Source organism: Cydia splendana, chromosome 8, assembly GCF_910591565.1.
Source record: "Cydia splendana chromosome 8, ilCydSple1.2, whole genome shotgun sequence".
Taxonomy (NCBI): domain Eukaryota; kingdom Metazoa; phylum Arthropoda; class Insecta; order Lepidoptera; family Tortricidae; genus Cydia; species Cydia splendana.
In genome coordinates, this window is record NC_085967.1 from 17,087,353 (window position 1) to 17,114,604 (window position 27,252).

At 38.3% G+C, this 27,252-nt stretch overlaps 5 protein-coding genes across 7 annotated transcripts; 3 read left to right on the top strand and 2 right to left on the bottom strand.

Annotated features, from left to right (window-relative positions):
* Nucleotides 1–1,221: 1,221 nt before the first annotated feature.
* On the top strand, nt 1,222–2,304 carry LOC134793263 (uncharacterized). Its single transcript, XM_063764826.1, has 2 exons — nt 1,222–1,396; nt 1,495–2,304. Exons 1-2 carry the CDS (start codon nt 1,383–1,385, stop codon nt 2,030–2,032), a joined length of 552 nt encoding a protein of 183 aa, XP_063620896.1. The 5' UTR covers nt 1,222–1,382; the 3' UTR covers nt 2,033–2,304.
* Nucleotides 2,305–2,663: 359 nt separating this feature from the next.
* On the bottom strand, nt 2,664–4,615 carry LOC134793264 (neuferricin homolog). Of its 2 annotated transcripts, none has more exons than XM_063764827.1 (4): nt 4,210–4,615; nt 3,719–3,858; nt 3,116–3,318; nt 2,664–2,898 (listed from the first exon to the last, which is right to left on the bottom strand). In XM_063764827.1, the coding sequence occupies exons 1-4, from the start codon at nt 4,478–4,480 to the stop codon at nt 2,730–2,732; spliced, it is 783 nt and encodes a 260-aa protein (XP_063620897.1). In that variant the 5' UTR covers nt 4,481–4,615; the 3' UTR covers nt 2,664–2,729. The 2 variants fall into 2 exon arrangements, with proteins under 2 accessions (XP_063620897.1, XP_063620899.1); XM_063764829.1 differs by having other exon boundaries at nt 3,116–3,302; nt 3,715–3,858.
* A 286-nt stretch (nt 4,616–4,901) lies between these two features.
* Nucleotides 4,902–6,296, top strand: LOC134792930 (3-oxoacyl-[acyl-carrier-protein] synthase, mitochondrial). The gene has a single exon (XM_063764396.1). It carries the CDS (start codon nt 4,957–4,959, stop codon nt 6,244–6,246), a length of 1,290 nt encoding a protein of 429 aa, XP_063620466.1. The 5' UTR covers nt 4,902–4,956; the 3' UTR covers nt 6,247–6,296.
* A 791-nt stretch (nt 6,297–7,087) lies between these two features.
* On the top strand, nt 7,088–9,585 carry LOC134792945 (uncharacterized). Of its 2 annotated transcripts, none has more exons than XM_063764421.1 (2): nt 7,088–8,618; nt 9,492–9,585. In XM_063764421.1, exons 1-2 carry the CDS (start codon nt 7,089–7,091, stop codon nt 9,567–9,569), a joined length of 1,608 nt encoding a protein of 535 aa, XP_063620491.1. In that variant the 5' UTR covers nt 7,088; the 3' UTR covers nt 9,570–9,585. The 2 variants fall into 2 exon arrangements, with proteins under 2 accessions (XP_063620491.1, XP_063620490.1); XM_063764420.1 differs by lacking the exon at nt 9,492–9,585 and adding an exon at nt 8,671–9,437 and having other exon boundaries at nt 7,088–8,638.
* A 10-nt stretch (nt 9,586–9,595) lies between these two features.
* LOC134792944 (gametogenetin-binding protein 2-like) lies at nt 9,596–27,102 on the bottom strand. The gene is made up of 8 exons (XM_063764419.1): nt 26,895–27,102; nt 26,427–26,617; nt 25,139–25,282; nt 19,821–20,127; nt 18,571–18,795; nt 17,632–17,913; nt 10,763–11,194; nt 9,596–10,551 (listed from the first exon to the last, which is right to left on the bottom strand). The coding sequence occupies exons 1-8, from the start codon at nt 26,982–26,984 to the stop codon at nt 10,345–10,347; spliced, it is 1,878 nt and encodes a 625-aa protein (XP_063620489.1). The 5' UTR covers nt 26,985–27,102; the 3' UTR covers nt 9,596–10,344.
* Between the last annotated feature and the right edge of the window lie 150 nt (nt 27,103–27,252).

Sequence of the window (27,252 nt, forward strand, 5' to 3'; positions counted from 1 at the left end):
TTTCTTTAATTTACTATACACCGTGTTTTTATTGAATTCCGTTAACTTCGGGGTATAGTTAAGTACGTTTATAAGAACTAAATGGCATAGTTAATTTTCAAAAAAAAATTTTTTTTTTGTTTTCTTTTTTGTTTTTTTTTTTGTTTAAAAAGTAATTAAATGTAGCATATAGCGTTGTTGTATCACGGGCATTACATTTAACTCAACCAAACAATTGAAATCTGTGACATATCAATGTCATTTCGTACATCAATCGACCGAGATTGTACTTAAGTTTAGTAGCAAATGTATGAACTCATTCTAAACACTAATCAATATGTAAGCCGGCCCTAAGGCAAGTGTACACGCTTGTAGAGGCCTTATAGTAAAAAAATAAATTATGGATTATCTCCGAAATGGACTTAATTAGAACATCGGTGTCTTTGAGAAAGTGACTTGATTTAAGCTCAGGAATGCACCCTTGAAATTAACGGAAATCAAAAAAAAACACGGTGTATTTAAAGCTCTTAGCACCATGTTATTTCAAGCTCTGCTCGCGAGGTCTACAGCTCACAGAGCCACTAGTTTACTTTAGGAACGAACGTGCGCACACAAGCAAGCTACGTGAAGTACTGCCGAAATGACCGATCGCCATCCACACGTAACGATAAAACTGTGCAAACGCATCGACAACTGATATAATTTGCAACTGCCACCGATTAACGATTTTCGACAACGATTTGTCATACACACGGTAGATAAAACTGCGCAGTTCGGACTGCACAGTTTTATCGCTACGATTTATCGTTACGTGTGTGACCTGCATAATGCTAAAAAAACGAACTATAGCACTCCCATTTTGTCAGCAAAAAAGGCGGCAAATATAAAAAGTAGGCTCGAACAGTTGACTCTCCATAGGAAATATGAATTTCGCGCCTTTTTCTACTAACATAGTGGGTGTGTTTGAGTATACATACATGGTGACTGTCCGAATGTGGCACTCGTGTGATTACCGCCTTGTGCTCAAAGTTATAGAAGAGATATCTCTTTCTCAACAGAAACAGATATTTCTTTCTTGCTCTCTCTAATGGGTGCTACGCACCAAGGTCGCGGTGCGGTGCGATAGTGTGTTACGGCCTTAAGTTTGGTAATGTTGGCACTTGCCTCATAAACATTGTGATTCTTATCTGTTACCTCAGTTACCGTGGTTTTCTTTTTCTGGGTTTTCCTTTCACATCTGTCTGTCAAATCAAACGTTCAAAAAGTAAGCGTTCGATTTATAGAAAATCATTGTGGCTTGTGACTGGTGCGATCGATTGTTTAGATCTGAATGAAAACTATAATTTATGAAGATTAAGTACTAGTGTAATATAATAAATATGGAATAACGCCCTTCTCACAAAATGGAACCATCAAGGTTGGTATAGTAGATTCAAAACTTGTTTTACTTGAAAGTTGATTCCATGAAGCTTTAAATACTGCTTCTTTCAACTGCACGTCTTATATTGTTTACAGAGAAGCGTGTGAGTTGCCGACAGAAATGGCAAAGTTAGATATTATGGAGGTAGACGAGGCTAGCTCGCGGGAAACTCAAGTATCTGCGGCACGTGTGCTGCGTAAGAGAAAATCGCTTACTCCAGAACTAAGCAAGCCGTCTAACAGACGCGTGAGTATGAGGCCACGCAAACACCACATAATGACAGAGAATGCAAACCCCAAACAAATTGAGGCCCTTTATCTTAACAAAAAAGTGAAAACATTATCACAAACATTAGAAACAATATACGAGGATCCAAAACCAAATAATGAGACTGAAACTTTTATTGGAGGAAGAAAGGTGAAAAGACTGCTAACATTCCAGCTTGGGAACCAGTATACCAAGGATAAAATAAAGAAGCGCAGAGCTAAAATCAAAAAGTTCTTGGGAAACAGAGCATTTTTAAACAGGAAGAAGATACCAATGAAAGTATTTTTAGAGACTATTAATAGCTTGGAGTTAGATGAAGTACAAACAGAATCAATGATTACTCATAAAACTACAGATAAGGTGTAATTAGGCAGGTTCACACAGAACAAGCCGCCTAGAGAGGAAATTACTGTGTGAAGCAGCTTGGTCAGCCTCAATGCCACGGGCAAGGCACATCTCCTCTGACCAAGATGATTCATGCAGCAATTTCCTTGCAAGGCTGCTTGCTCTGTCATGTGGCTATTAATTAATAATTATGTTACCTATGGTATCATCCCAATATCCCATCAATCTATTCTTAATGTGAAAGTTCAACATTGTAATTCAAGAATTTGCCATTAAATGTGTTATGAAGACTATTGTTTGTTATGTTTATTTTTAGCTGTAACTAAGGGTTGATACAGACGGACTGCAACCTGACTGCAATTTGTACGGGAACTGCATGCTGACTGCACACCAGCAGCATCATCGGTGTGAAGTCCCATACAAGTTGCAGTTGTCTATACTGGCCCTAAGTCGAAGAGAAGCACTATCAATTAAAACTGTCAAGAACTGCCACTGCTTACAATTTAGAGTATTTAACTCGAACTGTAAAATTCAGCTGCTTTATAAAATAATCAGTATTTGTTTTTTGCATAATTAAAATCTGATTGCATACAAGCACACTACCAATTTTAACCATAAAGTTAGAGTAATCAGAACCAAATAATTACAGCAATTCAATAAATACAACAATTTATTTGAGATTCCTTAAAATACTGTAAAATTATCACCATTTACTTAGTTAATTTTTAACATAACATGAAGATGATGTTTCTAGGCAGTTGTCATATGTCTTCAAAAGTGTGGATGAGTGGTCATCCTCTGGGTTTACACAGACGCAGCGAGGCTGTTGACCCCCAGGGCTGTAGAGCTGGCGTGGCAGACCAGCCCAACCTCTTGAAATGCCACCGCTGTAGAAAGAAACAGTATACTTAGTGGTATTTTAATAGCAGGGGCATTTTACTCTAGGGCCAAAAGGGGCCATGGTCTAACTGGGCAAACTGTTCCAAACTGGAGGTTATGGATTTCAATTTTGGCACACAATACAACATTAGAAGGAACAAGTAACATCATCTCAATCCTACTCATAACTGCATTCTGTAAACAACTAACAAACAATGTTAGTACCTAGTCCTTGTACACCACACCCGAGTGCCTTCACTGGAGGTCCACTCCATGTTGCATGGCGGAAGCTTGCCCTCCTGCTTCTTAGCTATCTCCTTCTCTATTTTGCACTCATCTATTTTGCCATCAAATAATTTTGAATATTCTGTTTTTCTTCCCTGTTCATCATAAAATCTGCCAATCAGTAAACCTGCAAAGAAATCAAACTAGAGCACTTGGAATGAAATCCAAAAAATCATTATCATGCAGACCCAATTTATCTAGAATCTAGATCATGCACAGTTTACAAAATAAAATTACCTATTTACAGTGGTTATGGCGAAATAGTCTCAACTGTAGATGAGATCCTAAATTATAGTGTTGTTTTAAATTTATATTGGAAAGCTAATAATGTGGAGTCTAGCTTCGAATCACTATCAGAGAAACCAAGCTGGGGCCATTATTTCATAAATAATACAAGTTGTGTCTTACAAGCAATATTTCTATAATTAAATCTAAAAAAAAAATTAATTTGCCTAAGCTACAATCTACAATATAAGGGGTACATTCAAGAAACAGGCTTCACTATTATTACTAAGAAAAAATATAATAAGATTGCTAACCTACAGATGTATATTTTTCTTTTAAGGTATTCTTCCAGTTGATCAAGTTAAACAACTCATTACAGGACAGAGTTAGCACATTGTCCTTGTCTTCACTCTCATCTTGAAAGTCTCCTGTTATAAAAGCTCGAGAGCCATCCTTTCCTAAAACAATAAAAAGATTATCAGTTTTTATCCAAACGGTATTCAGAAAAATATACCAAAACTTACAATTTATCATAGCAACTAGGAACAACATACAAATTATGTCTTTTAATTGAATTTAAACTGAGCACATATCAGATTTTAGTAAGTGCCGCGACACAAGAAAAGAAACAAATTCACCTGAATGATTGGACTGAATGGGAAGGATTCCTTAGCAACCTTTTGTAACATAAGTTGGATGCCATTAGTCATACCACTGTTTAAACTTGTACAGCTGAATATTATAATATAGACACTGGACCAAAATGTAACTATTTATACAGGTTTTCAAGTAAATACAAATAATCTTACCCACAAAGTAATGATATGGTGCATCGCTGCTGTAATGCCTTTTGCCCTCCGTCACATCGTAAACAACACCCATTAAAGCCAAATACAGTTTATCTTTTTTTAATCCATTGTATTCTGCTAATTGTGAAGGCGATAATATACCTTCAATATTATTCTCATGTCGTAAAAGTAAACTTTTACAACTTTCAAACAATTCCTCCAAACGAGGTCTAAAGAAAACACTTGCCGTAAGTACAATTACCGTAAACAAAACTGTTTTTTTACCCAACATTGTTCTAATGTATTTTTATTTATACACAATTTATCACAGATACGTATTTTACCGGTAAATAATTAATTAGAATTTAAATTAAATTGCAAACATTTTGAACTTTCGGTTTGTGATGTGGTAAGGTCAATGACCGAGAGGACAGTGACAGATACTGGATCAATATTTATAGCCATAACAGACTACCGCACCGCACTGCGATCTTGGTGCGCCGCACCCGTAAGTGAGAGCGTGAAAGAGATATCTCTTTTTAGCAGCGATAAAGTCAAGTACTCACAGTCGGGAGCTCATTCTTAATAAAAACGTATTAATATACAGAAGTACCAACAAAATAACGTACACGATATTGGTTATTTGTTGGTTATGCAAGTCAATAATTTGTTGTTGTTTATGTTTTCTTATCTGTCAGCATTATCACCTGTCAAATCATATGGTTATGTTTGCTGCTCAAAAATCTAAATTATTTAAATATATTGAAAATGAAGCTTTTTCCCCAGTTAAGAAAATATGCAACTTCAAATGCACGAAGAAGAGTCGTGGTTACCGGTCTCGGCGTAGTTAGTCCACTAGGTTGTGGAACGAAATTAGCATGGAATAACCTTTTAAAAGGTCACTGTGGGGTAGTAGCTCTACAAGGGGAGGAATACTCTAAATTACCCTGTAAAGTTGCCGGTCTAATACCGACGCAAGAAGGTAATGATGTTACAAAGGCACTATCTAAATCCAATTTAAGATCTATGGCCCCGGCTACTTGTTTAGCTCTTTTAGCTACATCAGAAGCATTAAAAGATGCTAAATGGATACCAGAGTCTGATGAAGACAAGGAGAATACCGGTGTTGCCTTGGGGATGGGAATGATAGACTTGAAAGACGTTTGCGATACAAATGATGCTTTAAAATTAGGTTACAATAAAGTTAGCCCATTTTTTGTACCAAGAATATTACCTAATATGGCAGCAGGCCACATAAGTATAAAGTATGGGCTCAGAGGCCCGAACCATGCTGTTTCAACAGCTTGTGCAACGGGTGCTCATTCAGTAGGAGATGCTTTTCGGTTTATTAGGAATGGAGATGCTGATGTAATGGTGTGTGGAGGAGCAGAGTCCTGTATTAGTCCTCTAGCTATCGCTGGCTTCTGCAGATTACGAGCTCTCAGTACTGCCTTCAATGATATGCCAGAGCAAGCCTCAAGACCATTTGACAAAAAGAGAGATGGATTTGTAATGGGTGAAGGTGCTGCTGTATTAATCTTAGAAGAGTATGAACATGCTGTTAAGCGAAATGCTAAAATGTATGCAGAAATATTAGGCTATGGCTTATCAGGAGACGCTTCCCATATAACAACCCCTAGAGAGGATGGGACTGGAGCTGTGTTATCTATGAGTAGAGCTCTGCGAGACAGCAACATTGACAAAGAACAGATAACTTACATCAATGCTCATGCCACATCCACTCCTGTTGGTGATGGAATTGAATCTACAGCAATCAAAGCTCTATTCCAGAAGCACAGCACTAATATCTCTGTATCATCAACTAAGGGTGCTCACGGTCACTTGCTGGGGGCAGCAGGCAATCTGGAAGCCGTTTTTACTGTGCTCACTTGCCACCATGGAATATTACCTCCAACCTTGAACTTGGACGATGCTGTTGATGACTTAAATTATGTATCCAAGGTATCTAAACCTTGGCATGCAGAAAAGAGAATAGCCCTAAAAAATTCCTTTGGCTTTGGAGGCACCAATGCCACGCTCTGTATAGCTCAGTTATGATAAGTTCCTCTAATGATAAGCAAAAATATATCAGGCATTTAACACACACATTTCAATGGTAGTTTTATTCCTTTCCTCTGTACTGTCGGATAGAAACTAAATTAAAACACATATTTCTTGCATTACAATGTGCCGTGTGGTAGCCGGCCTAAGAATAGCCCACTCCGTGCCTATCCATGGATGTCGTAAAAGGCGACTAAAGGAAGAAAATGACAGTCACCTAAGTCAACTAAGGAGTCCCAAGGAGGGTTGACGTCAGGCAGGCGGCCGGTTGTAAAAACTAAATGCCAAATCCTTTTAGCAGCATGTATATTGGACAAAATGAGATGAGCGATAGGGCTAGGGCGTACCCCGCAGGCGACGCGCAGGGGCAGCACCCGGCTTCTGTGGGAAATGGACAAGGGTTGTCGCACCAGCCCGGGTGGGGGCGACGTAAGAAGCAAGCCCGGGAACCTAAGTGTGTGAGATTGAGGTATGCCAGCTGGAATATAGGGACTATGACTGGGAGGGGAAGAGAGCTAGCAGATGTGATGAAAAGACGACGTATAAATGTAGCCTTCTTACAGGAGACGAAGTGGAAGGGTGCAAGGGCTAGAGAGATTGGGGAAGGATATAAGTTCTACTACTGCGGGAGTAACGGCAAACGCAATGGGGTCGGTATAGTACTAGATAGTCAGTTGAAACAGGGTGTCACTAATGTAAACAGGAAGAGCGATAGGATTATCGCTATAAAAGTGATGCTGGAAAACGTAACACTCAATTTGATAAGTGTGTATGCTCCCCAGAGTGGATGTGACGATGTAGTGAAAGAGAAGTTTTGGGAGGATTTTGATACAATTGAAATGGATATACCAGCAAATGAAGAGATTTTCGTGGGTGGAGATTTTAATGGACATGTGGGAAGAATGAATGTAGGGTATGAAAGAGTGCATGGGGGCTTTGGTTTTGGAAGCCGTAACGTGCAAGGTGAAGCACTGTTACAAGCAGCCGCCGCCTTTGACCTGGCAATTGCCAACACCTGGTTCCAAAAAAGAGATGAACACCTGATCACCTACAAAAGTGGTAAACACACGACGCAGATTGATTATTTCCTTGTTAAGCGAAATAAAATCAACTGTATCAAGGACATTAAAATCATACCAGGAGAACATCTTACTTCGCAGCATAGGCTGCTTGTAATCGATCTCAACATAAAAGTCCATATACTTAAAAGAAAAGAACGGCTTCCACCAAAGATACGATGGAAAATGCTAGAGAAGTATGAATGTGCCAAAAAACTCAAAGAACGGGTGATAGATAAAATGATAGAGATGAAAGATATGGAAGGATTGAATGGGAACGAATGTTGGAAAGAAATGGCAAACTGTATAAGGAGAGTAGCGAAAGATGTCTTGGGAGAATCGAAAGGCAAAGGCATCATAGACAAGGAAACTTGGTGGTGGAATGAGGAGGTGCAGGAAATACTAAAGCAAAAGAAACAAGCATTTAGAGAATGGCAAAAGGTTAAAGCTGGACAAGAAACTGAGGAGGCAATAAAAAGAACGAAGTATATGGAATGTAAGAAGATGGCAAAACGTGCAGTTGCTATAGCCAGAACAACAGCACAGGACAAATTGTATAACTCCTTAAATAGTCCTCAAGGCGAAAAGCAGCTGTACCGCCTTGCCAAAGCGAGAGAAAGGACTTCCCGTGATGTATCTTATATAAAATGTGTGAAAGATGATGCAGGAAGGGTGCTAACGAAAGATGAAGGCATAAGAGAACGTTGGAAAGGCTACTTTGAAAGGTTGATGAATGAAGAGAATGATTGGAGTAGAGTACTGGATCATAAACCGATAAATATGGGTGCAGTGAGAGAAATATATATGGATGAAGTAAGAGCGGCTGTGAGAAGTATGAAAAATGGAAAATCAGTAGGACCAGATGATATACCAGGAGAAGTATGGAAGTTATTGCGTGAGGATGGATGTAAGTGGTTGACTTTGTTCTTCAATAAGTTGTTGCATGAAGAAACTATTCCCGACGAATGGTGCGACAGTTTGCTGGTGCCCATTTTTAAAAACAAAGGGGATGTACAGGAATGCAACAACTATAGAGGAATAAAGCTCATGTCACATAGCATGAAAATATGGGAAAAAGTGATAGAGAGACGCCTGAGACACGAGAGTGATATAACACAAAACCAATTTGGGTTTATGCCAGGGAGAGGTACAACAGACGCCATTTTTGCACTTCGCCAACTGTGCGAAAAATACAGACGTGCAAAAAAGAACTTGCATATGGTGTTTGTGGACCTTGAAAAGGCATACGATCGAGTACCCCGAGAGGTTTTGTGGTGGGCTTTGAAAGAGAAAAGCGTGCCTGGGAAGTATGTGGAGCTAATTCGGTCAATGTACAACCAATGTTGTACACGCGTCCGGTCAGCTGCTGGCACCACCGACAGGTTCAGTGTCACGGTAGGCTTGCACCAGGGATCGGCCTTAAGTCCTTACCTCTTCCTGCTTATTATGGACGCTCTGTCGTCGGACATACAGGAGGAGGCACCCTGGTGTATGCTTTTCGCTGATGACATTGTGCTTGTGGGTGAAGACGGACTCGAGGTACAGAGCAGACTTGAGAAATGGCGGCATAAGCTGGAGAATGTTGGCCTGAAGATCAGCAGATCTAAAACTGAGCATATGTTCTGCGATTTCGGCGGTCTCTCCAGTTTCGCTGCCATGGAACTCGATGGCGTTACGTTGCCGGTCTGCTCCGACTTCAAGTACCTCGGTTCGCTGGTACAGTGCGATGGCGATATTGACCGTGATGTGAAAAACCGGATTAGCACAGGATGGATGAAATGGCGACAGGTCACGGGAACCATTTGCGACGCCCGAATGCCTCTTCGATTGAAGGGTAAAATTTATAAAACCATCATAAGACCTGTCGTCATGTATGGATCGGAGTGTTGGGCCCTAAAGGTGACGGATGAAAAGAGGTTGCATGTAGCGGAGATGAGAATGTTAAGATGGATGTGTGGTGTGACAAGAATGGATAGGATAAGGAATGAGTATATAAGAGGAAGCCTAAAAGTTGCACCTATAGTAGAAAAAGTAAGAGCGAATCGCCTAGCGTGGTACGGGCATGTGATGCGGAGGGATGAAAGTCATGTGACGAAAAAGGTATTACGAATGAATGTGGAGGGAAGTAATGGGAGAGGAAGACCGAGAAAAGGGTGGATGGACTGTGTGAGAGATGATATGAAGCGAACGCAAGTGAATGATGAGATGACGGGCGAGAGAGAGGTATGGAAGAAAAAGACATGCTGCGCCGACCCCAAATGAATGGGATAAGGGCAAGCGAATGATGATTTCTTGCATTACAATTGATATATTTTAAAACTGAGTTACAAATTTCTGATTTGATAACAATGACAAAACTGCCAAGGTAAATCCGGAACGCTGGCTTACAAATTAACTTCTGATAACGAGCAATATTTTATTCATCATGTACCACATAATAACATTGAGTTACATAAAGCAATTGAAAATAAAATAGTTTGATCAAAAAATGCTACTTTATATATTTCTAAGCATTCTAATATTTTATATAGTAATTATTTTTAAATGCTGGGCATTATCCAGATGATTAATTCACAATTTATTGAATGGCTGAGTTCTTTCAACGAGACTATTCGAGTTAACGACTTCAACCATTACACTGCAGGTATCACAGGTGGCGCTCAACACCACCAACAATCGAATAACTATCGGGCGACACTATTATATGAATCTTAATTCAACTAAAAGCACCCTGACGAGTCTTCGCAGCCGGGTTGTGCATTTACTAGCAGACTGATGTGATCAGATGGTGTTTGGACGCTTCCTTCTATTCTATGAGACATGATTGACAGAAATAAAATAAGTTTAAAACAATTATCAAAATAAAAATGGCCGTTTCTATAGTTTGGAATAAATCATAGCTACAGACAATCAATAGCCATTTTACCAAATAACTGGATATTACACATGCAAGACATTTTTAGTAGACGATTAAGCGGATATAGACAGGTTTGTGCTTTCGAAGGTAAAATGACTATGATACGCTCGGCGCTTGGAGTCAAGCGGCGCGGTGTGCGGCACGCTGCGCCGGCGCGGCGCGCTCGGGCTGCGGCGCGGGGTTGACGCAGAGCTGCGCGAACTTCTGCCGGAGGTTCTGTCGCAACTCCTGCCTTTTCTCTGTTATGTTTCGACGTGATTTGAATTCCAGCACCTCTTCTATAGGAATATAACTGGTGTCCTGCTCCTCGTCTGAAGAGCATGTTTCCTGTGAACAATTTGATTTGATGGGTTCTTAAAGTAATCAAAAACTAAACACAAAAATTAAATGTAATATGGAACTTGTGTCAAACAGATCTCAAGTTGTTGTAAAAAATCAGCAAAAATATTTCCGCATATATGAAATTTCGGCTCAGATACAGTTTCATAATAAGTGAAAAAATCGCTTGAAAATTTAAAGTAGCAAATTTGATTCTTACCATTAACATTTCTTGTAGTGACAGTGGAAAACCGGAGCATGAAGTCTTATCGTTCTTATTGATATCTAAGCAGTCTCCTCTATCATGGTTGCAGAACCCTTCCGAGCAGGCCACCTCCGAGCCCTCTGGAGAGCTCATGAGCGAAGACGAGCCTGAAATAGTCTCACAGCAGCCTCCATTGTTGCCCGAAGAGTAGCCGTAATCTTGAGAATGCTCGGTCGGGGAGAGGTTCCCGTTTTTGCCTCGTTTCTTGCCGGTTTTGATGGGGGAGCTGCGCTTGGAGTCGTCCTGGCATGACTGGCAGCTGTCGCCGCTGGCCTCGTAGCACTGGGTGTAGTCTCGCGGGGATAACAGATCAGTTGGTGTGTCTCGCTCCTCCATGAGGCATTCTTCGCATTGGCACTTTTCTTCTGGTTCCTCGGAATCGGCCTCCTGTTGAAATATAAATTACAATCAATAGGAGTGTAAACGGATCAATACAAATGGCAAAATTGTCGTGGACGCATCTTAATGTTCCAACTACAAATGTCACGTCACAGGGCCAAATTTTTGCGGTGTATGTGTGTTTTTGGTGTGTGTGTATTTTGGTTTGGTGGTGGTATTGTAATTTTTGAACTTCTAGCACAACTAAAAAAAAGATGAAGTAGGAAGATTCGGAATCCGCAACAATACATTTTTTTAGACTTAACCATTACGTCATACATAATGAGTCATGCTAAAAAGGTTGTTGGTTCAACAACGCTTGGAAAAACGAAGTTGAGGAATCTATTACGTAATATGTATAGTGACGTTCAAAAGTGCATGGATAGATGTCGACCGTAATGCCTTAATATTACGGTTGAAACATCTCCATGCACTTTTGAACGTCAGTAGGCTTGTGCCTGCTCGGTCACTTCAGAGAGCGCTCCGCTCTCGGTCAATCGGTCAAACGAACTAGTTCGGTCTTTTAGTTCCTTTAGTTCAGTTCGGTCGTTGAGAGCCGGGAATGAATAGGAGTCGATTTTTCATTGGTTTCTTTCCAATCTTTGGTAACTGAATACAATTCAACTTGTACGATACGATGTGTCGATATTAAAAATTAAAACACCTTAACATAATTAAAAAATATCAAATATGTCGAAATATATTTGTTTTTCCTTCATATTTTCGGGCTTAGGAGTGTCACGTCGTTCTTTCATCTCGTTCACACTCGTGCCAGCGACATTGACAACCGTTTCGTTCCGTCCATTTTACGTTTCACTCAGTCAAGCGCTCTCGAATCCCATTGAACTAAAGGACCTAAAGACCGATTAAGAGCGTGCAAAAAGATTTAGTTCCTTTCGGTCCTTGATGGGATTTCATTCTTAATAGTTCTTAGTTCAGGACCGACTCAAGCCTAAACGTCAGTGTATATACCACAGTATGTTCCTAACGCCTGTCGTATGCGGCGCGTCATCTGAACCTTGTCGGAATGCGCGAAGGTTGATATTGAACTGACCCGTGACTCCCGTGAGTCATTTGACGCCTTTGGCGGTCAAACGGTTAAAAAGAAATGTCATGAATGGTATTATATGGCTTGCTGCGATTAGGCAAGCATAGAAATTAACTATTACGCTTAAGGCGCTCTTATACTCGAGTTTTACGTTTTCAAGGGGGTGAAGGGTGGATTTCATCACCAAAAATTTCACCATACAAAAAAATATTTTTTTTTTAATGTTTAATTTAACACGTTTCTAGCTGGGTAAAGTAATAGGGGGCTGTATATTGAGGATATCTATAGTATTTATACAATCATTTGTGGCTTATATTTGAAGTTATCGCTTTCGGAAAATAAAAACGCAAGATGGTGATGACAATCATGGTATGGTAATGACTCTTTTATAGACGGTAATGACACTGCATGTACGGTAATGACGATTTGGGAACTAATTTATATATGTATTAAAAACGTATTAAAAAAACAAAAACTTTTTTTAATTGTAAGGCTTTAGAACTTTAATAAACATTACAAATAACATGTTTTTGAACATAAGACTAGCTACATAAATTATTTTTAGAAAATTATAAAAAATACATTTTATTCATATAAATAAATATATAACAAGTATTTTTATTGTATAATTTTAAATAATTTATATTCCGAAATAGGCAATTTATGTATTCATTTATTTTTTTGGGTTTTTTCAATGTTAAATCAAATTAACAATATTGTACTCTTATTATCAGTTTAAACCCGCATCTACTTTTATCTACTGCATAACTTGGTATTTATATCATATTATAAAATTGCTGGCTTACCAGTGAGCTTAATTTCTATGATATATTACTTTTTTTTTGATAATTTGATTCATTGCATAAGTTTGTATTTTTGTTGTTTTATAAATTAACTTTAAAAATAGCTATAATGATTTAAATCCATATATATATTGTTTAATAGCTAAACATTAATATATAATCAGTGTTTTATAAGTTGCAAGACCCCTACTTGTAATGCATGTCATAAGTTACAAAATGTTAGGTATTGGGTCCGGTGACTACCCAATGGTATAATTATTAATTGCTGTAATTATATACATCAATTAATATAATATTATCAAAAACATAAGGCCATTACGATAGTGAGCCAGTACCGTAGCCTATGGTCGCTTAAAACTTAATATATGTTGCTTGTTTAAATACTTTGTTTTAACACGACTAACATGCAATTACAGACTCTAAGTTGCACGATTTACATTATTAGATAATAAAAAATAAACATTTGTATGTTCTAAGTTCTAAGTGACCTAAATTTTGCCTACTTCAGTCAAAATGTTATTTAAAACTAACCATCCTCTAGTGTGAAAAAAATAGTCATATCTTCTTCTACATTTATAAGGTAGACATTATATAGTGTTAGAAGACATAGAGAACGTTTTTCAAACATACAGCTTAATTTCATAATGAATTATAGCAAAATAACTAGAAAAGTTTCTGAGAACCGTCATCGCCATACACATGAAATCATCACCGGTCGTCATTTTTTCCCGGTGATGATGGGTATGGTGTTGACGATTTGAGAGTTTCTTGTTTTTATTTCTAGAATACGAATAATAGTAGTTAATGTCTATGCTACACAATAAACTTCATGTAGTTTGCCATTCATTTCAATAATTATTTCTAATATATCATTTGTAACTTTTTTAAACCAAAGCATAACGGTGATGATGCTCTGTTGTGACAAACTACGTTTTACAAATTTGTTCGTAATATTTCTCACGATTCAATGATGTGACTTTATAGTGAAATCATTTTTGGCATTCTATATTAAAGTGAAAAATAGGGCAAGGACCTTTAGCGGTATTTCGTTGTTCATACACGGAGATAAGCTCACATTGACATTACCATGACGGTGTTGACGAATATTCGTGACAAAATTTTAAATATTTTTAAATGTACTTTCTCGGTGAAGGAATTATTGCATATTTTCCCATGTGTTAAACAACAACATGGAAAAGATATAAGTAAAAGAAAAATCGCAATCGTACGATAGGTACGCTATAATTTTCACTGCAAACAATAAGGTTCAGATTTTTCCGGTAGACGGTGATGATTTTAGACACATAAAACATTTTATATAAAAAAAAACTATTAAGTTATTGGAGATGGTAATTGAAGGAACATGAAGATTAAGTTCTTAAAAACATATAAAAAAGTTGCAACTCGCACAACCTACTAGTTTTTTTTAAAAAGACCGAACCATAAGTTTTCGCAGGATTTTGAAATCCACCCTGAAGCAGACGAGTGGTAGAACGGGCAGGCGGGCGCGCCGCGCGGCGCACCGCACCATTCCCGCGCAGCACGTCTACGTCCTTATTCTGACGATATCGGTATTCTGAATTGTCAGTACCGGGATTTTTTCCGGCAATTAATATTGAATAAGATTTATTAGCAAATTCGTATTTTGATGAGTACTTAATGAAATTAAAAATGGTAGGTAAGACGGTGAGTGTAAATAATTATTAATTATAAACAATATGAGTGTATACTGCGACAAACTGAGAATCTAATCAAATGATGCCAAATTATTACTAGTGGCTCTGTGAGCTGTAGACCTCGCGAGCAGAGCTTGAAATAACATGGTGCTAAGAGCTTTAAACACCGTGTTTTTTTTGATTTCCGTTAATTTCAAGGGTGCATTCCTGAGCTTAAATCAAGTAACTTTCTCAAAGACACCGATGTTCTAATTAAGTCCATTTCGGAGATAATCCATAATTTATTTTTTTACTATAAGGCCTCTACAAGCGTGTACACTTGCCTTAGGGCCGGCTTACATATTGATTAGTGTTTAGAATGAGTTCATACATTTGCTACTAAACTTAAGTACAATCTCGGTCGATTGATGTACGAAATGACATTGATATGTCACAGATTTCAATTGTTTGGTTGAGTTAAATGTAATGCCCGTGTTACAACAACGCTATATGCTACATTTAATTACTTTTTAAACAAAAAAGAAAACAAAAAAAAAATTTTTTTTTTGAAAATTAACTACATATGCCATTTAGTTCTTATAAACGTACTTAACTATACCCCGAAGTTAACGGAATTCAATAAAAACACGGTGTATAGTAAATTAAAGAAAAACAATACGAAATTCATGTGTAAAAAAATACAAAAAGTTATAATATCCCAGCATACAATTACTGGGGATCGAACCCAGACCCTCTGTGCAAACAGAAAAAGCGAACGTTTACAAACTGAGCCAAATAGTTCTTAGATGGGTTGACGAAATTTAGCTACTCCTTCTCAAATTAAAATTAGTTAAAATTAAATATCTAAATACCGCCTAAACCAGCGATAATTTTTTTCTGCATTTTTTGCTATTAACTCTGTAAACATGTCTCAAAAAGAAAAAAGTCTTATGATATCGATACGACTATTTGTTTAGGCGCCAGGTATCACGACTCCGCCATTTTTAAAAATTTCCAAAAACCGGATTGACAAAAAAATTTTATTTAGTCATAAAATTCGGTCACAAAATTTCACGAGAATCGGTTAAGAATTGCGACCTGTAGAGGAGAACATCCGGACATACGAAAGCAAAATGCCCGAGTCAAAACGTAGACCTTCGCTTCGCTTCGGTCAATGAGACAAAAACTAGTACTTATTAATAGACCTTATTGATTGCACACGCAGTGCAAGTGTTATTTTAAACGTCAAACTTCTACGAAATTATGAATAACATTAGCACTGCCTATGCTATCAAAATCGTTGCAGACTTGGTCTAACTCTAGCAGTCAATTTCGGGCAAGTAGGTAGTGAAAATAAGGAAGAATACTAGCAAAGCTAAGATAATTTGTGAGACTATTGAGTTATGCATAGCTCCAATAAGTAGATAAAATTAGCTATCTTCACAAAAAAGAATTATAACTCTAACTGTAATTACTATTTTTTTTCTTATTTGAATTGACGAGTAAAAGTCAAGCATTTAAAGATTGTAATGGCAAAAAACACTTCTACTTCGACATTCGAGTTAGTTAATAGCTCAAGAAAATAAAAAAAACCGGGCAAGTGCGAGTCCGAGGGTCAAGGGTTCCGTACCATAATGCAAAAAACGGCAAAAAAAAAACGGTCACCCATCCAAGTACTGACCCCGCCCGACATTGCTTAACTTCGGTCAAAAATCACGTTTGTTGTATGGGAGCCCCACTTAAATCTTAATTTTATTCTGTTTTTAGTATTTGTTGTTATAGCAGCAACAGAAATACATCATCTGTGAAAATTTCAACTGTCTAGCTATCACGATTCGTGAGATACAGCCTGGTGACAGACAGACGGACAGACGGACGGACGGACGGACGGACAGCGGAGTCTTAGTAATAGGGTCCCGTTTTACCCTTTGGGTACGGAACCCTAAAAAACTGCGGAAATAATTCGTATAATTTTGAAAATTGGCTCAGTTATACCTTGTAGTGTCTAGATAAACATAGGTACTTAAAGTCCTCGAGCTAGCGGGTGTGCTGAGTGTGTAGGGGGGAGGGAAAAGTTTTAGCATAAAATTTCCCCCCAACGACAAAGTCGTAAAATAAAAACTAGAAAATATATTTAATAGGGTAGTGGCCCCCTTATATGAAAAGTGGGCATGAAATTTTTTTGAATTTTTTTGTGGGAAGAACATTTTTTGATAAAGTGAATATTTTCGGGAATAATCGCTTTGAAAGAAACAAAATGTGTGTGACAATTTTTTTATCGTTTCAACCTTATAGTGTGGGGTGTCGTTGGATAGGCCTTTCAAAATAAATAGGGGTCTTTAAACAACATTTCTTGATAAAGTGAATCATTTCGGAAATAATCGTTTAGAAAGAAAAAAAAGTTTTTAAAGCCCAAAAATATGAAAACAGTGCTTAAAAAACTAAATCAAATAAAATTAGAACAAACTTGATCAGTTAAGCCGTTTATGATATGAGTTATCGCTAAAAGTCTTCCCTTCTTATTTTAATTAAAAGCCTGGCAACCCTTATTTGTGACCGGATTTTCGCAGGAAACCCTATACCATTGTACTTGTAATAAAATTACCATCATTTTGATGTATAATTCAAGCGTCAGACAGATGAGTGCAATTATCGATATAAAATCACCTCTCACACGGCAACAAATGAAATCTTTGTAAAAGTCTGTAAATCTGGTGACAAAAAAGCGCATTTACTACACACCGCGCCTTAAATAAGGACGAGAACGCATGAACCTATCTACATGCTGGTAGCAATGGCAACTCGTCGCTTACACATGTTACATTTTCAAGATAGTTCAAATTCGACTTAATGTCACTATGACAATGTTCAAATTTCAGTTCGATAAAAGTGAAACATAGAACCCTGTAATATTGGGCCAACGTCAGAGTAAGTACATACCTTGCACTTGCTCTCGACCGCCTGCCTTTCCTTCTTCTTGCGACGCTTGAGTTTCTTCTGCTCCTTCCTCTGGCGGCGCGTGAGTTCCTCCTGGGCCAGCTCGTCGTAGAGCAGCTGCAGTTTGGACACGCCGCTCTTGTGCTCGACGGCCGTCTCGAACTTGCGGTGCAGGGCCTCGACGGCGACGGCGCAGAGCGCCTGGCACGTGCCCTCCTCCTCGCGGAGCCGGAGGGATATGCGCTGGAGCCGCTCGTAGATGCATATGCCGAGGCAGATCAGTACCTGGAGATAATGGTTTGTATAAAAGACTGAGACAAGTCGATTTGATGAAATAAAAATATTGTATACATACTTTATATCTGAAATCTGAATGTATTTTAGTACAACTTGGTTGGTACTCGAGTTTATGAGTATGCACTTTTACGTACATATTAAAATTTGGTCTTTTTTGGAAAAGTACAACATTTGATACAAATAAACAGTAATTTAAAGTTTTAATGTGTGAATGCACAAATAATGAAGTACCATCACGCTGCGCGATTGTTGCGCCATTTAGGGTCCTAACTAAATTGGTTGCTCAATACTTACGGTATAGAATTTCCAATTTAGCAAGAACCCTAAATGGCAGAACAATCCCGTTTGGTGACTGTAGAATGCACATAGTACCATTCGTATAATTTACAATGATGTATAAATTTATCTGTTTGTTAATGAGGGAAAATATAAGAATAACTTGGCCTGCAGGAGTAGACGTATGTCAAGAAGGCATGCTTGATATACAACGCTCCTTTGAAAACTTTAGTATCACTTCCTGAACAGAGTTCCGGCCCAGTGCGAGCCACATACTAGGTCTTAGCCTGCAGGTGTAGATGTTTGTTGAGAACGCAGTGTTTCAGTCTGCCATACAGCGTTCCTTTGTAAACTAGTATAATTTATTACCTCTTCCTGAGCAATCTCGAGGGTCTTCGCGTGTCGCTCACGGTGGTTGCCAAGTAGTTCCGGTTCAGCGCGAGTAATGAGTCGTGCGATATATTCGGTCTTGGCCTGCAGGTGTAGATGTTTGTCGAGCAGGCAACGTTTGATGCCGCCGTACAGTGCCCCCACGTAGCCTTTCTCTTTCTGGGGCTCTTTCTCTTCCACTAGCAATTGATATGCCCTCAGAACCTAGAGAAGTCATTGACAATATTCACGAGTGCTACATTGACATAAATTTATGAATTCTTTAGTAATTCCAGACTGTCGAAGGTAAAGTTGCGGTAGATGATATTATATATGAGGCACATGTTTACAAGTGACTGTTGTAGGTATGTAATATTTTTTATTGAGTTTAAAATTCAATTTAATTTTATTGAGTTTAAAATTAAATTTAATTTTATTGAGTTTAAAATTAAATTTAATTTTATTGAGTTTAAAATTCAATTTAATTTTATTGAGTTTAAAATTCTATTTAATTTTATTGAGATTAAAATTCAATTTAAACTCAATAAAATAACAATTATTTTTCTATTTTAGTTTAAAACCAAATCAAAATCGTTTGTAGTTTCTCAAGATAAAAACTGCAATAGTGCAAATTTAACATTCTTGTTTGCAAGAACAGTTTTTAGATAAGTTCTAGTGTCGACGCTTATCACAATGATAACGGTGACGCAACTCGGCTATAACACAAACATTACAGACAGTTTATATAAAAATAGTACTTTGATTTTTAATTACATATCATTTATGTGTATTACATTTTCTAGTCGCATTCTAGAAGGGAGATATTGATAATTTTACGGTTTAGTTTCACTTGTTTTTAGTCACTCGCGCGACATGTTTCGGAGAGCCTAGGTCTCCTTTCTCAAGCACTAACAGTGCGAGCAGCGTTCACGATGGCCGTATATCGCGTACTCAAAACCGAAAGGAGACCTAGGCTCTCCGAACCATGTCTCGCGAGTGACTTAAAACAAGTGAGTCTAAACCGTAAAATTATTCAATGTCAGTATGTCTCACAACAGTTTAAATTCGAACGGAGATATTTTTTTATCACCGTGCGCGGCACGTCACCCTGAACCTTGTCGAAATGCACGAATGATGATGAGATTTTATATTAGTAAAGTAACACAAACTCCTCCGGTTGATGATTTTTGAATGAATTATTATTGAAACGTCGGTTCCTCGCCCCGCGTCCGTACGCCGCGCCGACTAACCTTAGTCTTGCAGTCGGCGCAGAAGCGATGCTTGCGGAGGTAGTTGTGCAGCGTGTCGTGCAGCGTGCTGAAGTGCACGAGCGTGACGTGGTCCCGGGCGGGCGCGCGCATGGCGTCCCAGGCGGCGCGCCAGGCGCAGCGGCCGGCGCTCCAGCCCGCGCCGGCGCCGGCGCCCGCGCTCCAGCCCGCGCCCCAGCCCCAGCCGCACGCGCCCCAGCGCGCCGCGCCCGCCTCCAGCGAGTGCAGCGCGCAGCGCGGCGACTTCTTGAAGCGGCCCCCGCGCAGCACGAGGCATTCTATGCCGCTGCTGTGGACAATAGTACATTATTGTCGAGGCTCGGAAGTAGCTACTTGCAGGCTGAGGATTCGTTTTAAACGGACGACCTTGGGAGTCCGTTTAATTGAATCCGAAGCCAGCAAGTAGCCTTCCAGCCGAGTCATATATAGTGCTTTTCTCAAAAATGGTGCAAGAAATATAAATATAATAGGAATATTTTACAAAAGCAACGTTCTTACGTATATATTTTCACAGAAAAAAGTAGAAACAATTGAAAAAATTAGCTTTGCCGCCTTTTTTTTTTTAATAAAAAATAGAAGTGTATTTTTCTGCCGAAAATACGTCAACCTATTTGAGACAGCTAAATAGTCGCGGTACTAATCATCTGTTTGGCTGTTTAATGGGCCTGTGCCTTCATTTGATATGGCCATTTCAACTTTTAAAAAGTTTGGAACTCGACAAATAATGGAATTTGTATGCAACATTGCAGTCCCAAAATCGAGACTGCAATGTTTTTAACTTTTTAATTTTTGACTGACCATAAACTACGCGCTTCGCGACCTATTTTTTAAACGGCAAAGTCGACTTTGCCGTCCATTTTTGAGAAAAATCATTTTTCATTTCTCATGCTCTGAAAGAGGGTCATTGTTGTTCTAAAAGGTGTGCAGAATATAATTTGTTTCTGCACTAGAGCATTTTAGGTTCCAAGTACGATTTTGTTATTTTTTTTATGACTAGTGGCTCTGTGAGCTGTAGACCTCGCGAGCTGAGCTTAAAACTGAGTAAATGTATGGCTTCGTTGTTTAGAAGAATTTAGAGAATCTAATTTGACAATTAAAACCTTAACTATCGAACCTGCTTACAGGATCGGGAATTGGTTTAGAAATGCGACCAGTAGAGTAGAACAGATGGACATACGAAACAATTTTTGGCTAACAGGCCAATTCAAACGTACAGTGATATCAGAATGACGTCTAACTGATGTCATTTAGTTATCGTGCATTTCGCTGGTTCTTGTCCGTACATGTATTGGCGCAAGCGAGACGCACGATGACTACTAAATAACATGATAAAAATATCATTCCGATGTCAGTGTACGGTCGGTGCCCCAACTTAAGTATCCACGTCGCCATACTAATTGTATAGAAAAGTGGATAGAGTTAGACCAAGAAAAGTCTGCAGAGATTTTGACAGCACACGCAGTGCCAATGTTATTTGTGCCAGTGTCAAAATCTCTGCAGACTTTTCTTGGTCTAACTCTACTTATGTTAGGGAACCAACATTACCTTTTAATTAGCCTGTAAACTGCAACTGAGAAGCTTCGTGCGCGTTTGGTTTGCCAGTCTTTTCAGTCTTTGTTCCTCCTCGAGTCGCAATAGAAGGAGTTTCATGCTTTTAATTTTAGTCGAGTAAGAATTTAAATATCTAACTAATCTAAATTCTAAAGAGAATAGATTGTATAGGGGACGTGCATGAACTATAGGGGGCAGCACAGGAGCCGTCAGATCTTTGGCGCGAAGCGTAGATGTGTAGTTTATGATTCCGATGTAGCCCACAAGATGGCAGAACCTACTATGCACAAGAAAACGTACCTACGAGAACGGTTGATGGTAGCACTTGCTTTGGCAATGTACATGTGCACATATGTTTCCGATTCAGGCCACAAGATGGCAGGCCCTCCAACGCGCACGGTCCCTATAGGGGGCGTGCGTGAACTATAGGGGGCGGCATAGGAGCCGTCAGATTTTTGGCGTGAGGCGTAAATGTGACGTTTATGCTTCCGATGTAGCCCACAAGATGACAGAACCTATAATATGCATAAGGAAACGTACCTACAAGAACGGTAGATGGTACAACTTGCTTTGGCAATGTACATGTTTCCGATTCAGACCACAAGATGGCGGACCCTCCAACGCGCACGGTCCCTATAGTAGAGGGTTATTGTCGTACTAAATTTTGTAGTCACTGTAAATCAGTGCTGTAAATTTACTGCCATCTTTCGATACAGGATTAAAATGAAAATTAATAAAAAATATCAATAAATGTATATATGTATGGATAAATGATTTTTTTTATTTTTAGAACGCCATATGATTTTGGCCCATGTTCTTTTACTGATATGAGTAAAAATTGTTAAATATAAAATGGTGTCGCCATCTAGACGAGCATAGAGGCCAAAGGTATGGCGCCGTATATTCAAGAATCAAATTTTCTTTAAAGCGCAAAAAGCCATCATCTCTTGCAAAAATTAAACGAATACGCTTAGCCCGCGCTTGATAAATAAAAAATACGATTTTTTACATTTTTTCAAAATAAAATAATAAAATAAAAAACAACAATTGATACGAAATTTAAGTATAAAAAAATACAAAAAGTTGTGTAGCAGCATACAATTACTGGGGATGGAACCAGGGACCTCCCGATGCAAACAAAAAAAGCGAACGTTTGCAAAATACGCCATGATAGTTCTTACTAAAGCTGACGAAATTTAGCTACTCATTCTCAAGTAAAAACGAAATATCTAAATACCGCCAAAACCAGCGATACAAATTTTCTGAATTTTTGGGCATTTAATCTATAAACATATATCAAAAAGAAAAAACTCTTATGATATCGATACGATTATTTGTTTAAGCGACAGGTATCACGACTCCGCCATTTTTAAAAATTTCCAAAAACCGGATTGACAAAAAAATTTTATTTAGTCATAGAATCTGGTCACAAAATTTCATGAGAATCGGTTAAGAATTGCGACCTGTAGAGGAGAACATCCGGAAATACAAAACTAAATATCTAAATACCGCCTAAACCAGCGATATTTTTTTTATGCATTTTTTGCTATTAACTCTGTAAACATGTCTCAAAAAGAAAAAACTCTTATGATATCGATACGACTATTTGTTTAGGCGCCAGGTATCACGACTCCGCCATTTAAAAAAAATTCCAAAAACCGGATTGACAAAAAAATTTTATTAATTCATAGAATCTGGTCACAAAATTTCATGAGAATCGGTTAAGAATTGCGACCTGTAGAGGAGAACATCCGGAAATACAAAACTAAATATCTAAATACCGCCTAAACCAGCGATAATTTTTTTCTGCATTTTTTGCTATTAACTCTGTAAACATGTCTCAAAAGGAAAAAACTCTTATAATATCGATACGACTATTTGTTTAGGCGACAGGTATCTCGACTACGCCATTTTTAAAAATTTCCAAAAACCGGATTGACAAAATAATTTATTTAGTCATAGAATCTGGTCACAAAATTTCATGAGAATCAGTTAAGAATTGCGACCTGTAGAGGAGAACATCCGGACATACGAAAGCAAATTGCTCGAGTCAAAACGTAGACCTTCGGTACGCTTCGGTCAATAAGCAATTGAAATTTGGGTATAAATGGATTTGTTATACAATTACCATTCTGATATATGACTCCCCATTCCTTAAATAACGATTCTTTTGCCTAAATTGTTAATAGAAAGTACCCTCAAAAAATACTATAAAAATTACTTAGTCATGTTTTTAATAAAACACATGCATTTTACTTTCCTCATATTCGTAATGAAAAGTAGTGTTTAACTTGAGTGAAAGGCCTACCTCGGCAGAAATGAGTGCCTTTCATCCCTTGGTTAACAATCTACTATTGTTTACTTTTAAGTTTAATCTATCAACTCCGACAGTTGCCATATCGCGTTAGCAAATAAGTGCCTTATGAACCTTACGAAGTCACAAAAATCGATAGAAAATATAAGAAAAACATAAAACACGGAGGGTGGTTAGTATTTTTTTAATCTTTCCATTCGCTGGAAGTTTAGAGCTTAAATCTAAAATAAAATGAGGGGCTTTCTAATAATAGTAGAAAACTGGAAAGCATTGATGCCAAGCATTAATCTAGCTTTCATTTGCTAGTAAAAGGGGTTAAAATGGGTTAAATAAATGAGGGCTACTCTTACTGATCCAATTAATAAGGCAAATGGATATCTGTGTTACTGTCGTAGTCAGATCGTATAATCCGCCGTATTACATTACGGCTAGCCGTTATCAAAAACAGGGGCGTTTTGAAATGCGGCGGTTCGACGATTAGCCAGATTGTCATTGCAATACGTTCTTCAATAAGGCGGCCAACGTTTAGCCGCATCGTACTACTATTTTAGATTGTAGAGTGACCAGTTCTTTCGGTCGCCTACGTAACCGGAGTTTGACAATGTTTGCAATTTAATTTATTTTTACCATGGTCCCACCGCACTACATGTGTTTCTTTTCCAAAACATTTCCTTCACAACTTAAATAGACGGAGCCCCGCACTGGGCGGTTTGCCCTTCGGGCATCTGAAGCTACCTAACGAACCTAACCTACTTACCTACCTACGCTTTTTTCCCCAAAGTGTAATGTTTTCACGGACGTCTCACTAAATCAATAGGTAGGTAGGTTAGGTTCGTTAGGTAGCTTCAGATGCCCGAAGGGCAAACCGCTCAGAAATAGGAGCCCCGCGAAGCGGGGCTCCGTCTAGTTAAGTTGCGAAAGAAATGTTTTTTGAAAAGAAACAGTCCAACGAACTCCAGATTTGATGGACACCCCAGCGTTTGTCAGGCAGCGCCACGGGTGTTAAAAATGGGAACTAAAAACTGTCAAAGCGGCGGCTAATGACTCGCTGTATTACATTACGGCTAGCCGTGTTGAAGAACGTATGGCGCCGAATACATTCCGGCGGATTCTCATTCAGCCGCATTCAATCCGGCTAATCGTTAAACCGCCGCATTTCAAAACGCCCCTGTTTTTGAAAACGGCTAGCCGTAATGTAATACGGCGGATTATACGATCCGACTGCGACATTACTATTAAATAGAGTCTGTGCGGAAAGAGAAGAGTCGTGTAATGTATGGGGCCCAATACATTCCATGGCTCTTCTCTTTCCAAACAGACTCTATCATTGAACACATGGAAGTTCCATCAATAGCCTGAAACACCCACCATTGTTGTATTATTTTCAAGATTACGAAGGGTAATAAACTTGACAGAATCTGTTGTGCTAACTTACCTGTGCCCATTCAACAGTGTGGCGAGTGACTGTGGATGGATGATCTTATCTTCTCTAATGGTCATTATTTCATCGGAGCCCAGTATCAGTGGGTCCAGTGTTGGGTGACCTGATTTTGACAACTGGTAAAAGAGGCGTTCCACACTAAAAAACCAAAAAAAAAATCAAGAATTAAAATGGTGAAGTGTAAGTGAAAGTTCTTGATGTCCTTAGTACACCTGTACATTTGTATATGGCAGTGAAACATTGAAAAAACTGTTAAGTTACAGGTAGGGTTTCGCATATGCTTTGTCTTACTCAGTCTACAGCAAGATGAGATAGTTGTGTCACCATCTGATTTGGATGAGGGGCACCATGATATAGAAATGCTTAGGGCATCAAAATGTCTTAATCAAACACTTGTCAGACTTGCACATTGCTACTTGGAAAGAGTGTGATCACATTACATATCCAGTACAGTAACATGAGAATAAGGACTAATAAGGAGTTAAGGAACGGGACTGAATGCTTTAAAACATAAAAGGTTAATTAATATGAAGAGAAATATTACAAATATTGTTATGATTACATTCCTACTTACAATTATTGGACCATTATTATATACACTTCCAATAATTATTTCAAATTGTAATAATCTAATAATGATTGTCTTCAGATACCGTGATAGATATATTAAAATTATTTTTGTTGGCATATAACGATTTTACAATAAATCCCGATGTATTCTCAAAGTTTAAAACTAAATCTGACATTAATTTGAGAGAGTACTATTTGAGAGAGTACTAGTATGTGGGTGCTTAATAATTCCGTTCAATGTGTTATGTCAAGCCTCCTAGCACCCAAACTACAAAGGCTTTTTAAAAATGTTGGTGTCAGTAGTAACACCAGTCCAGCCATTGTCTCTCAACTTGTACATGCTCAAGGTTTTTTGATAGTATTACTTTTACGAGACATGAAGTGATGGAACTTCACCGAAGGTCCAGTATGCACCAAGACCTCAGTTGATTGGTGATCAGACTGATATTGCAATTAATGTGAGTTCAGACCACACAGTTCATTGTTGATACAGTGAATATATCAGTTTGCTTTTTAATTAATAAGTTACTTGATCTTTGATCATTAAATTCCATGCATTAAGTTCTATACATACAAATTGTTTTAAGTTCTAAAATGCTGACTTGGCTAAACTTAGTATAAAATCTTGCAGTCAAAGTTGAAACAATCAGAAAACACGCAAATACAAAATTAGTAAATATTTTAAGGCAAAATGGCTATTGAAAAAATATACCTTCTCCGACAACCAACACATGGAATGCTTTGATTTAAGACGTTAAATATATCCGAGGCATCGACTCTGAGCGCCACTTTCAGTTCTTCTGTCGTGAGGACTTTATACTTGCGCACGAACTCCTCGTACTCGCGACCCTTCACCTGCGGGTTGTCGCAGATCAAACCCATCGTGTTCAAGTCCATGATCATCTGAAAACATAACAACCAATAGTTAACATTCAACAAAGGAATTAAATCGCTTAATAAGGTCAACTATGAAATGTCATGCTCCTTTTGGTAGAAATCAATGATTCTTTGCGGCAGGTAATCACTGCGATCTTAAGCTAAGTCGAAGTTCCATCGACGAAAACTGTTCAGAATTAAGATATTTCTCATTCTAGTTAAGTGTTCTTTTTGTTTTTACATTCAATGACTAATTATTATAAATCTATCACGGCACTAGTGTCAAAGTATAGATCTCGCTTACCGTGAGATTATCGTATATAGTAAGCGGCAACTGCCGTCGCTTGATCACGGGTTCTTTTTCACTGTTGTATATATCAACCAATTTCGCCATTTTAATGATGAATCACATAAAATTGCCCACAAAACACACAAATATACTCAAAATGACGGCCTTCACTAGTCAAGGAATACACGTCGTGTTGCGTCTGACAATTTGAATACAGATTATGCAAAACTTTGAACATGAACCGTCAAAGAAAGCACAGTATTTAGTATAAAATATCATTGATATCGGAGGTGCCAACCGTACAAAATATGTTCGTAATCCACAGACAAATTACTTTTTTATGTTGCTAGGCCAGGTTTTTGTCTTGTTTTTA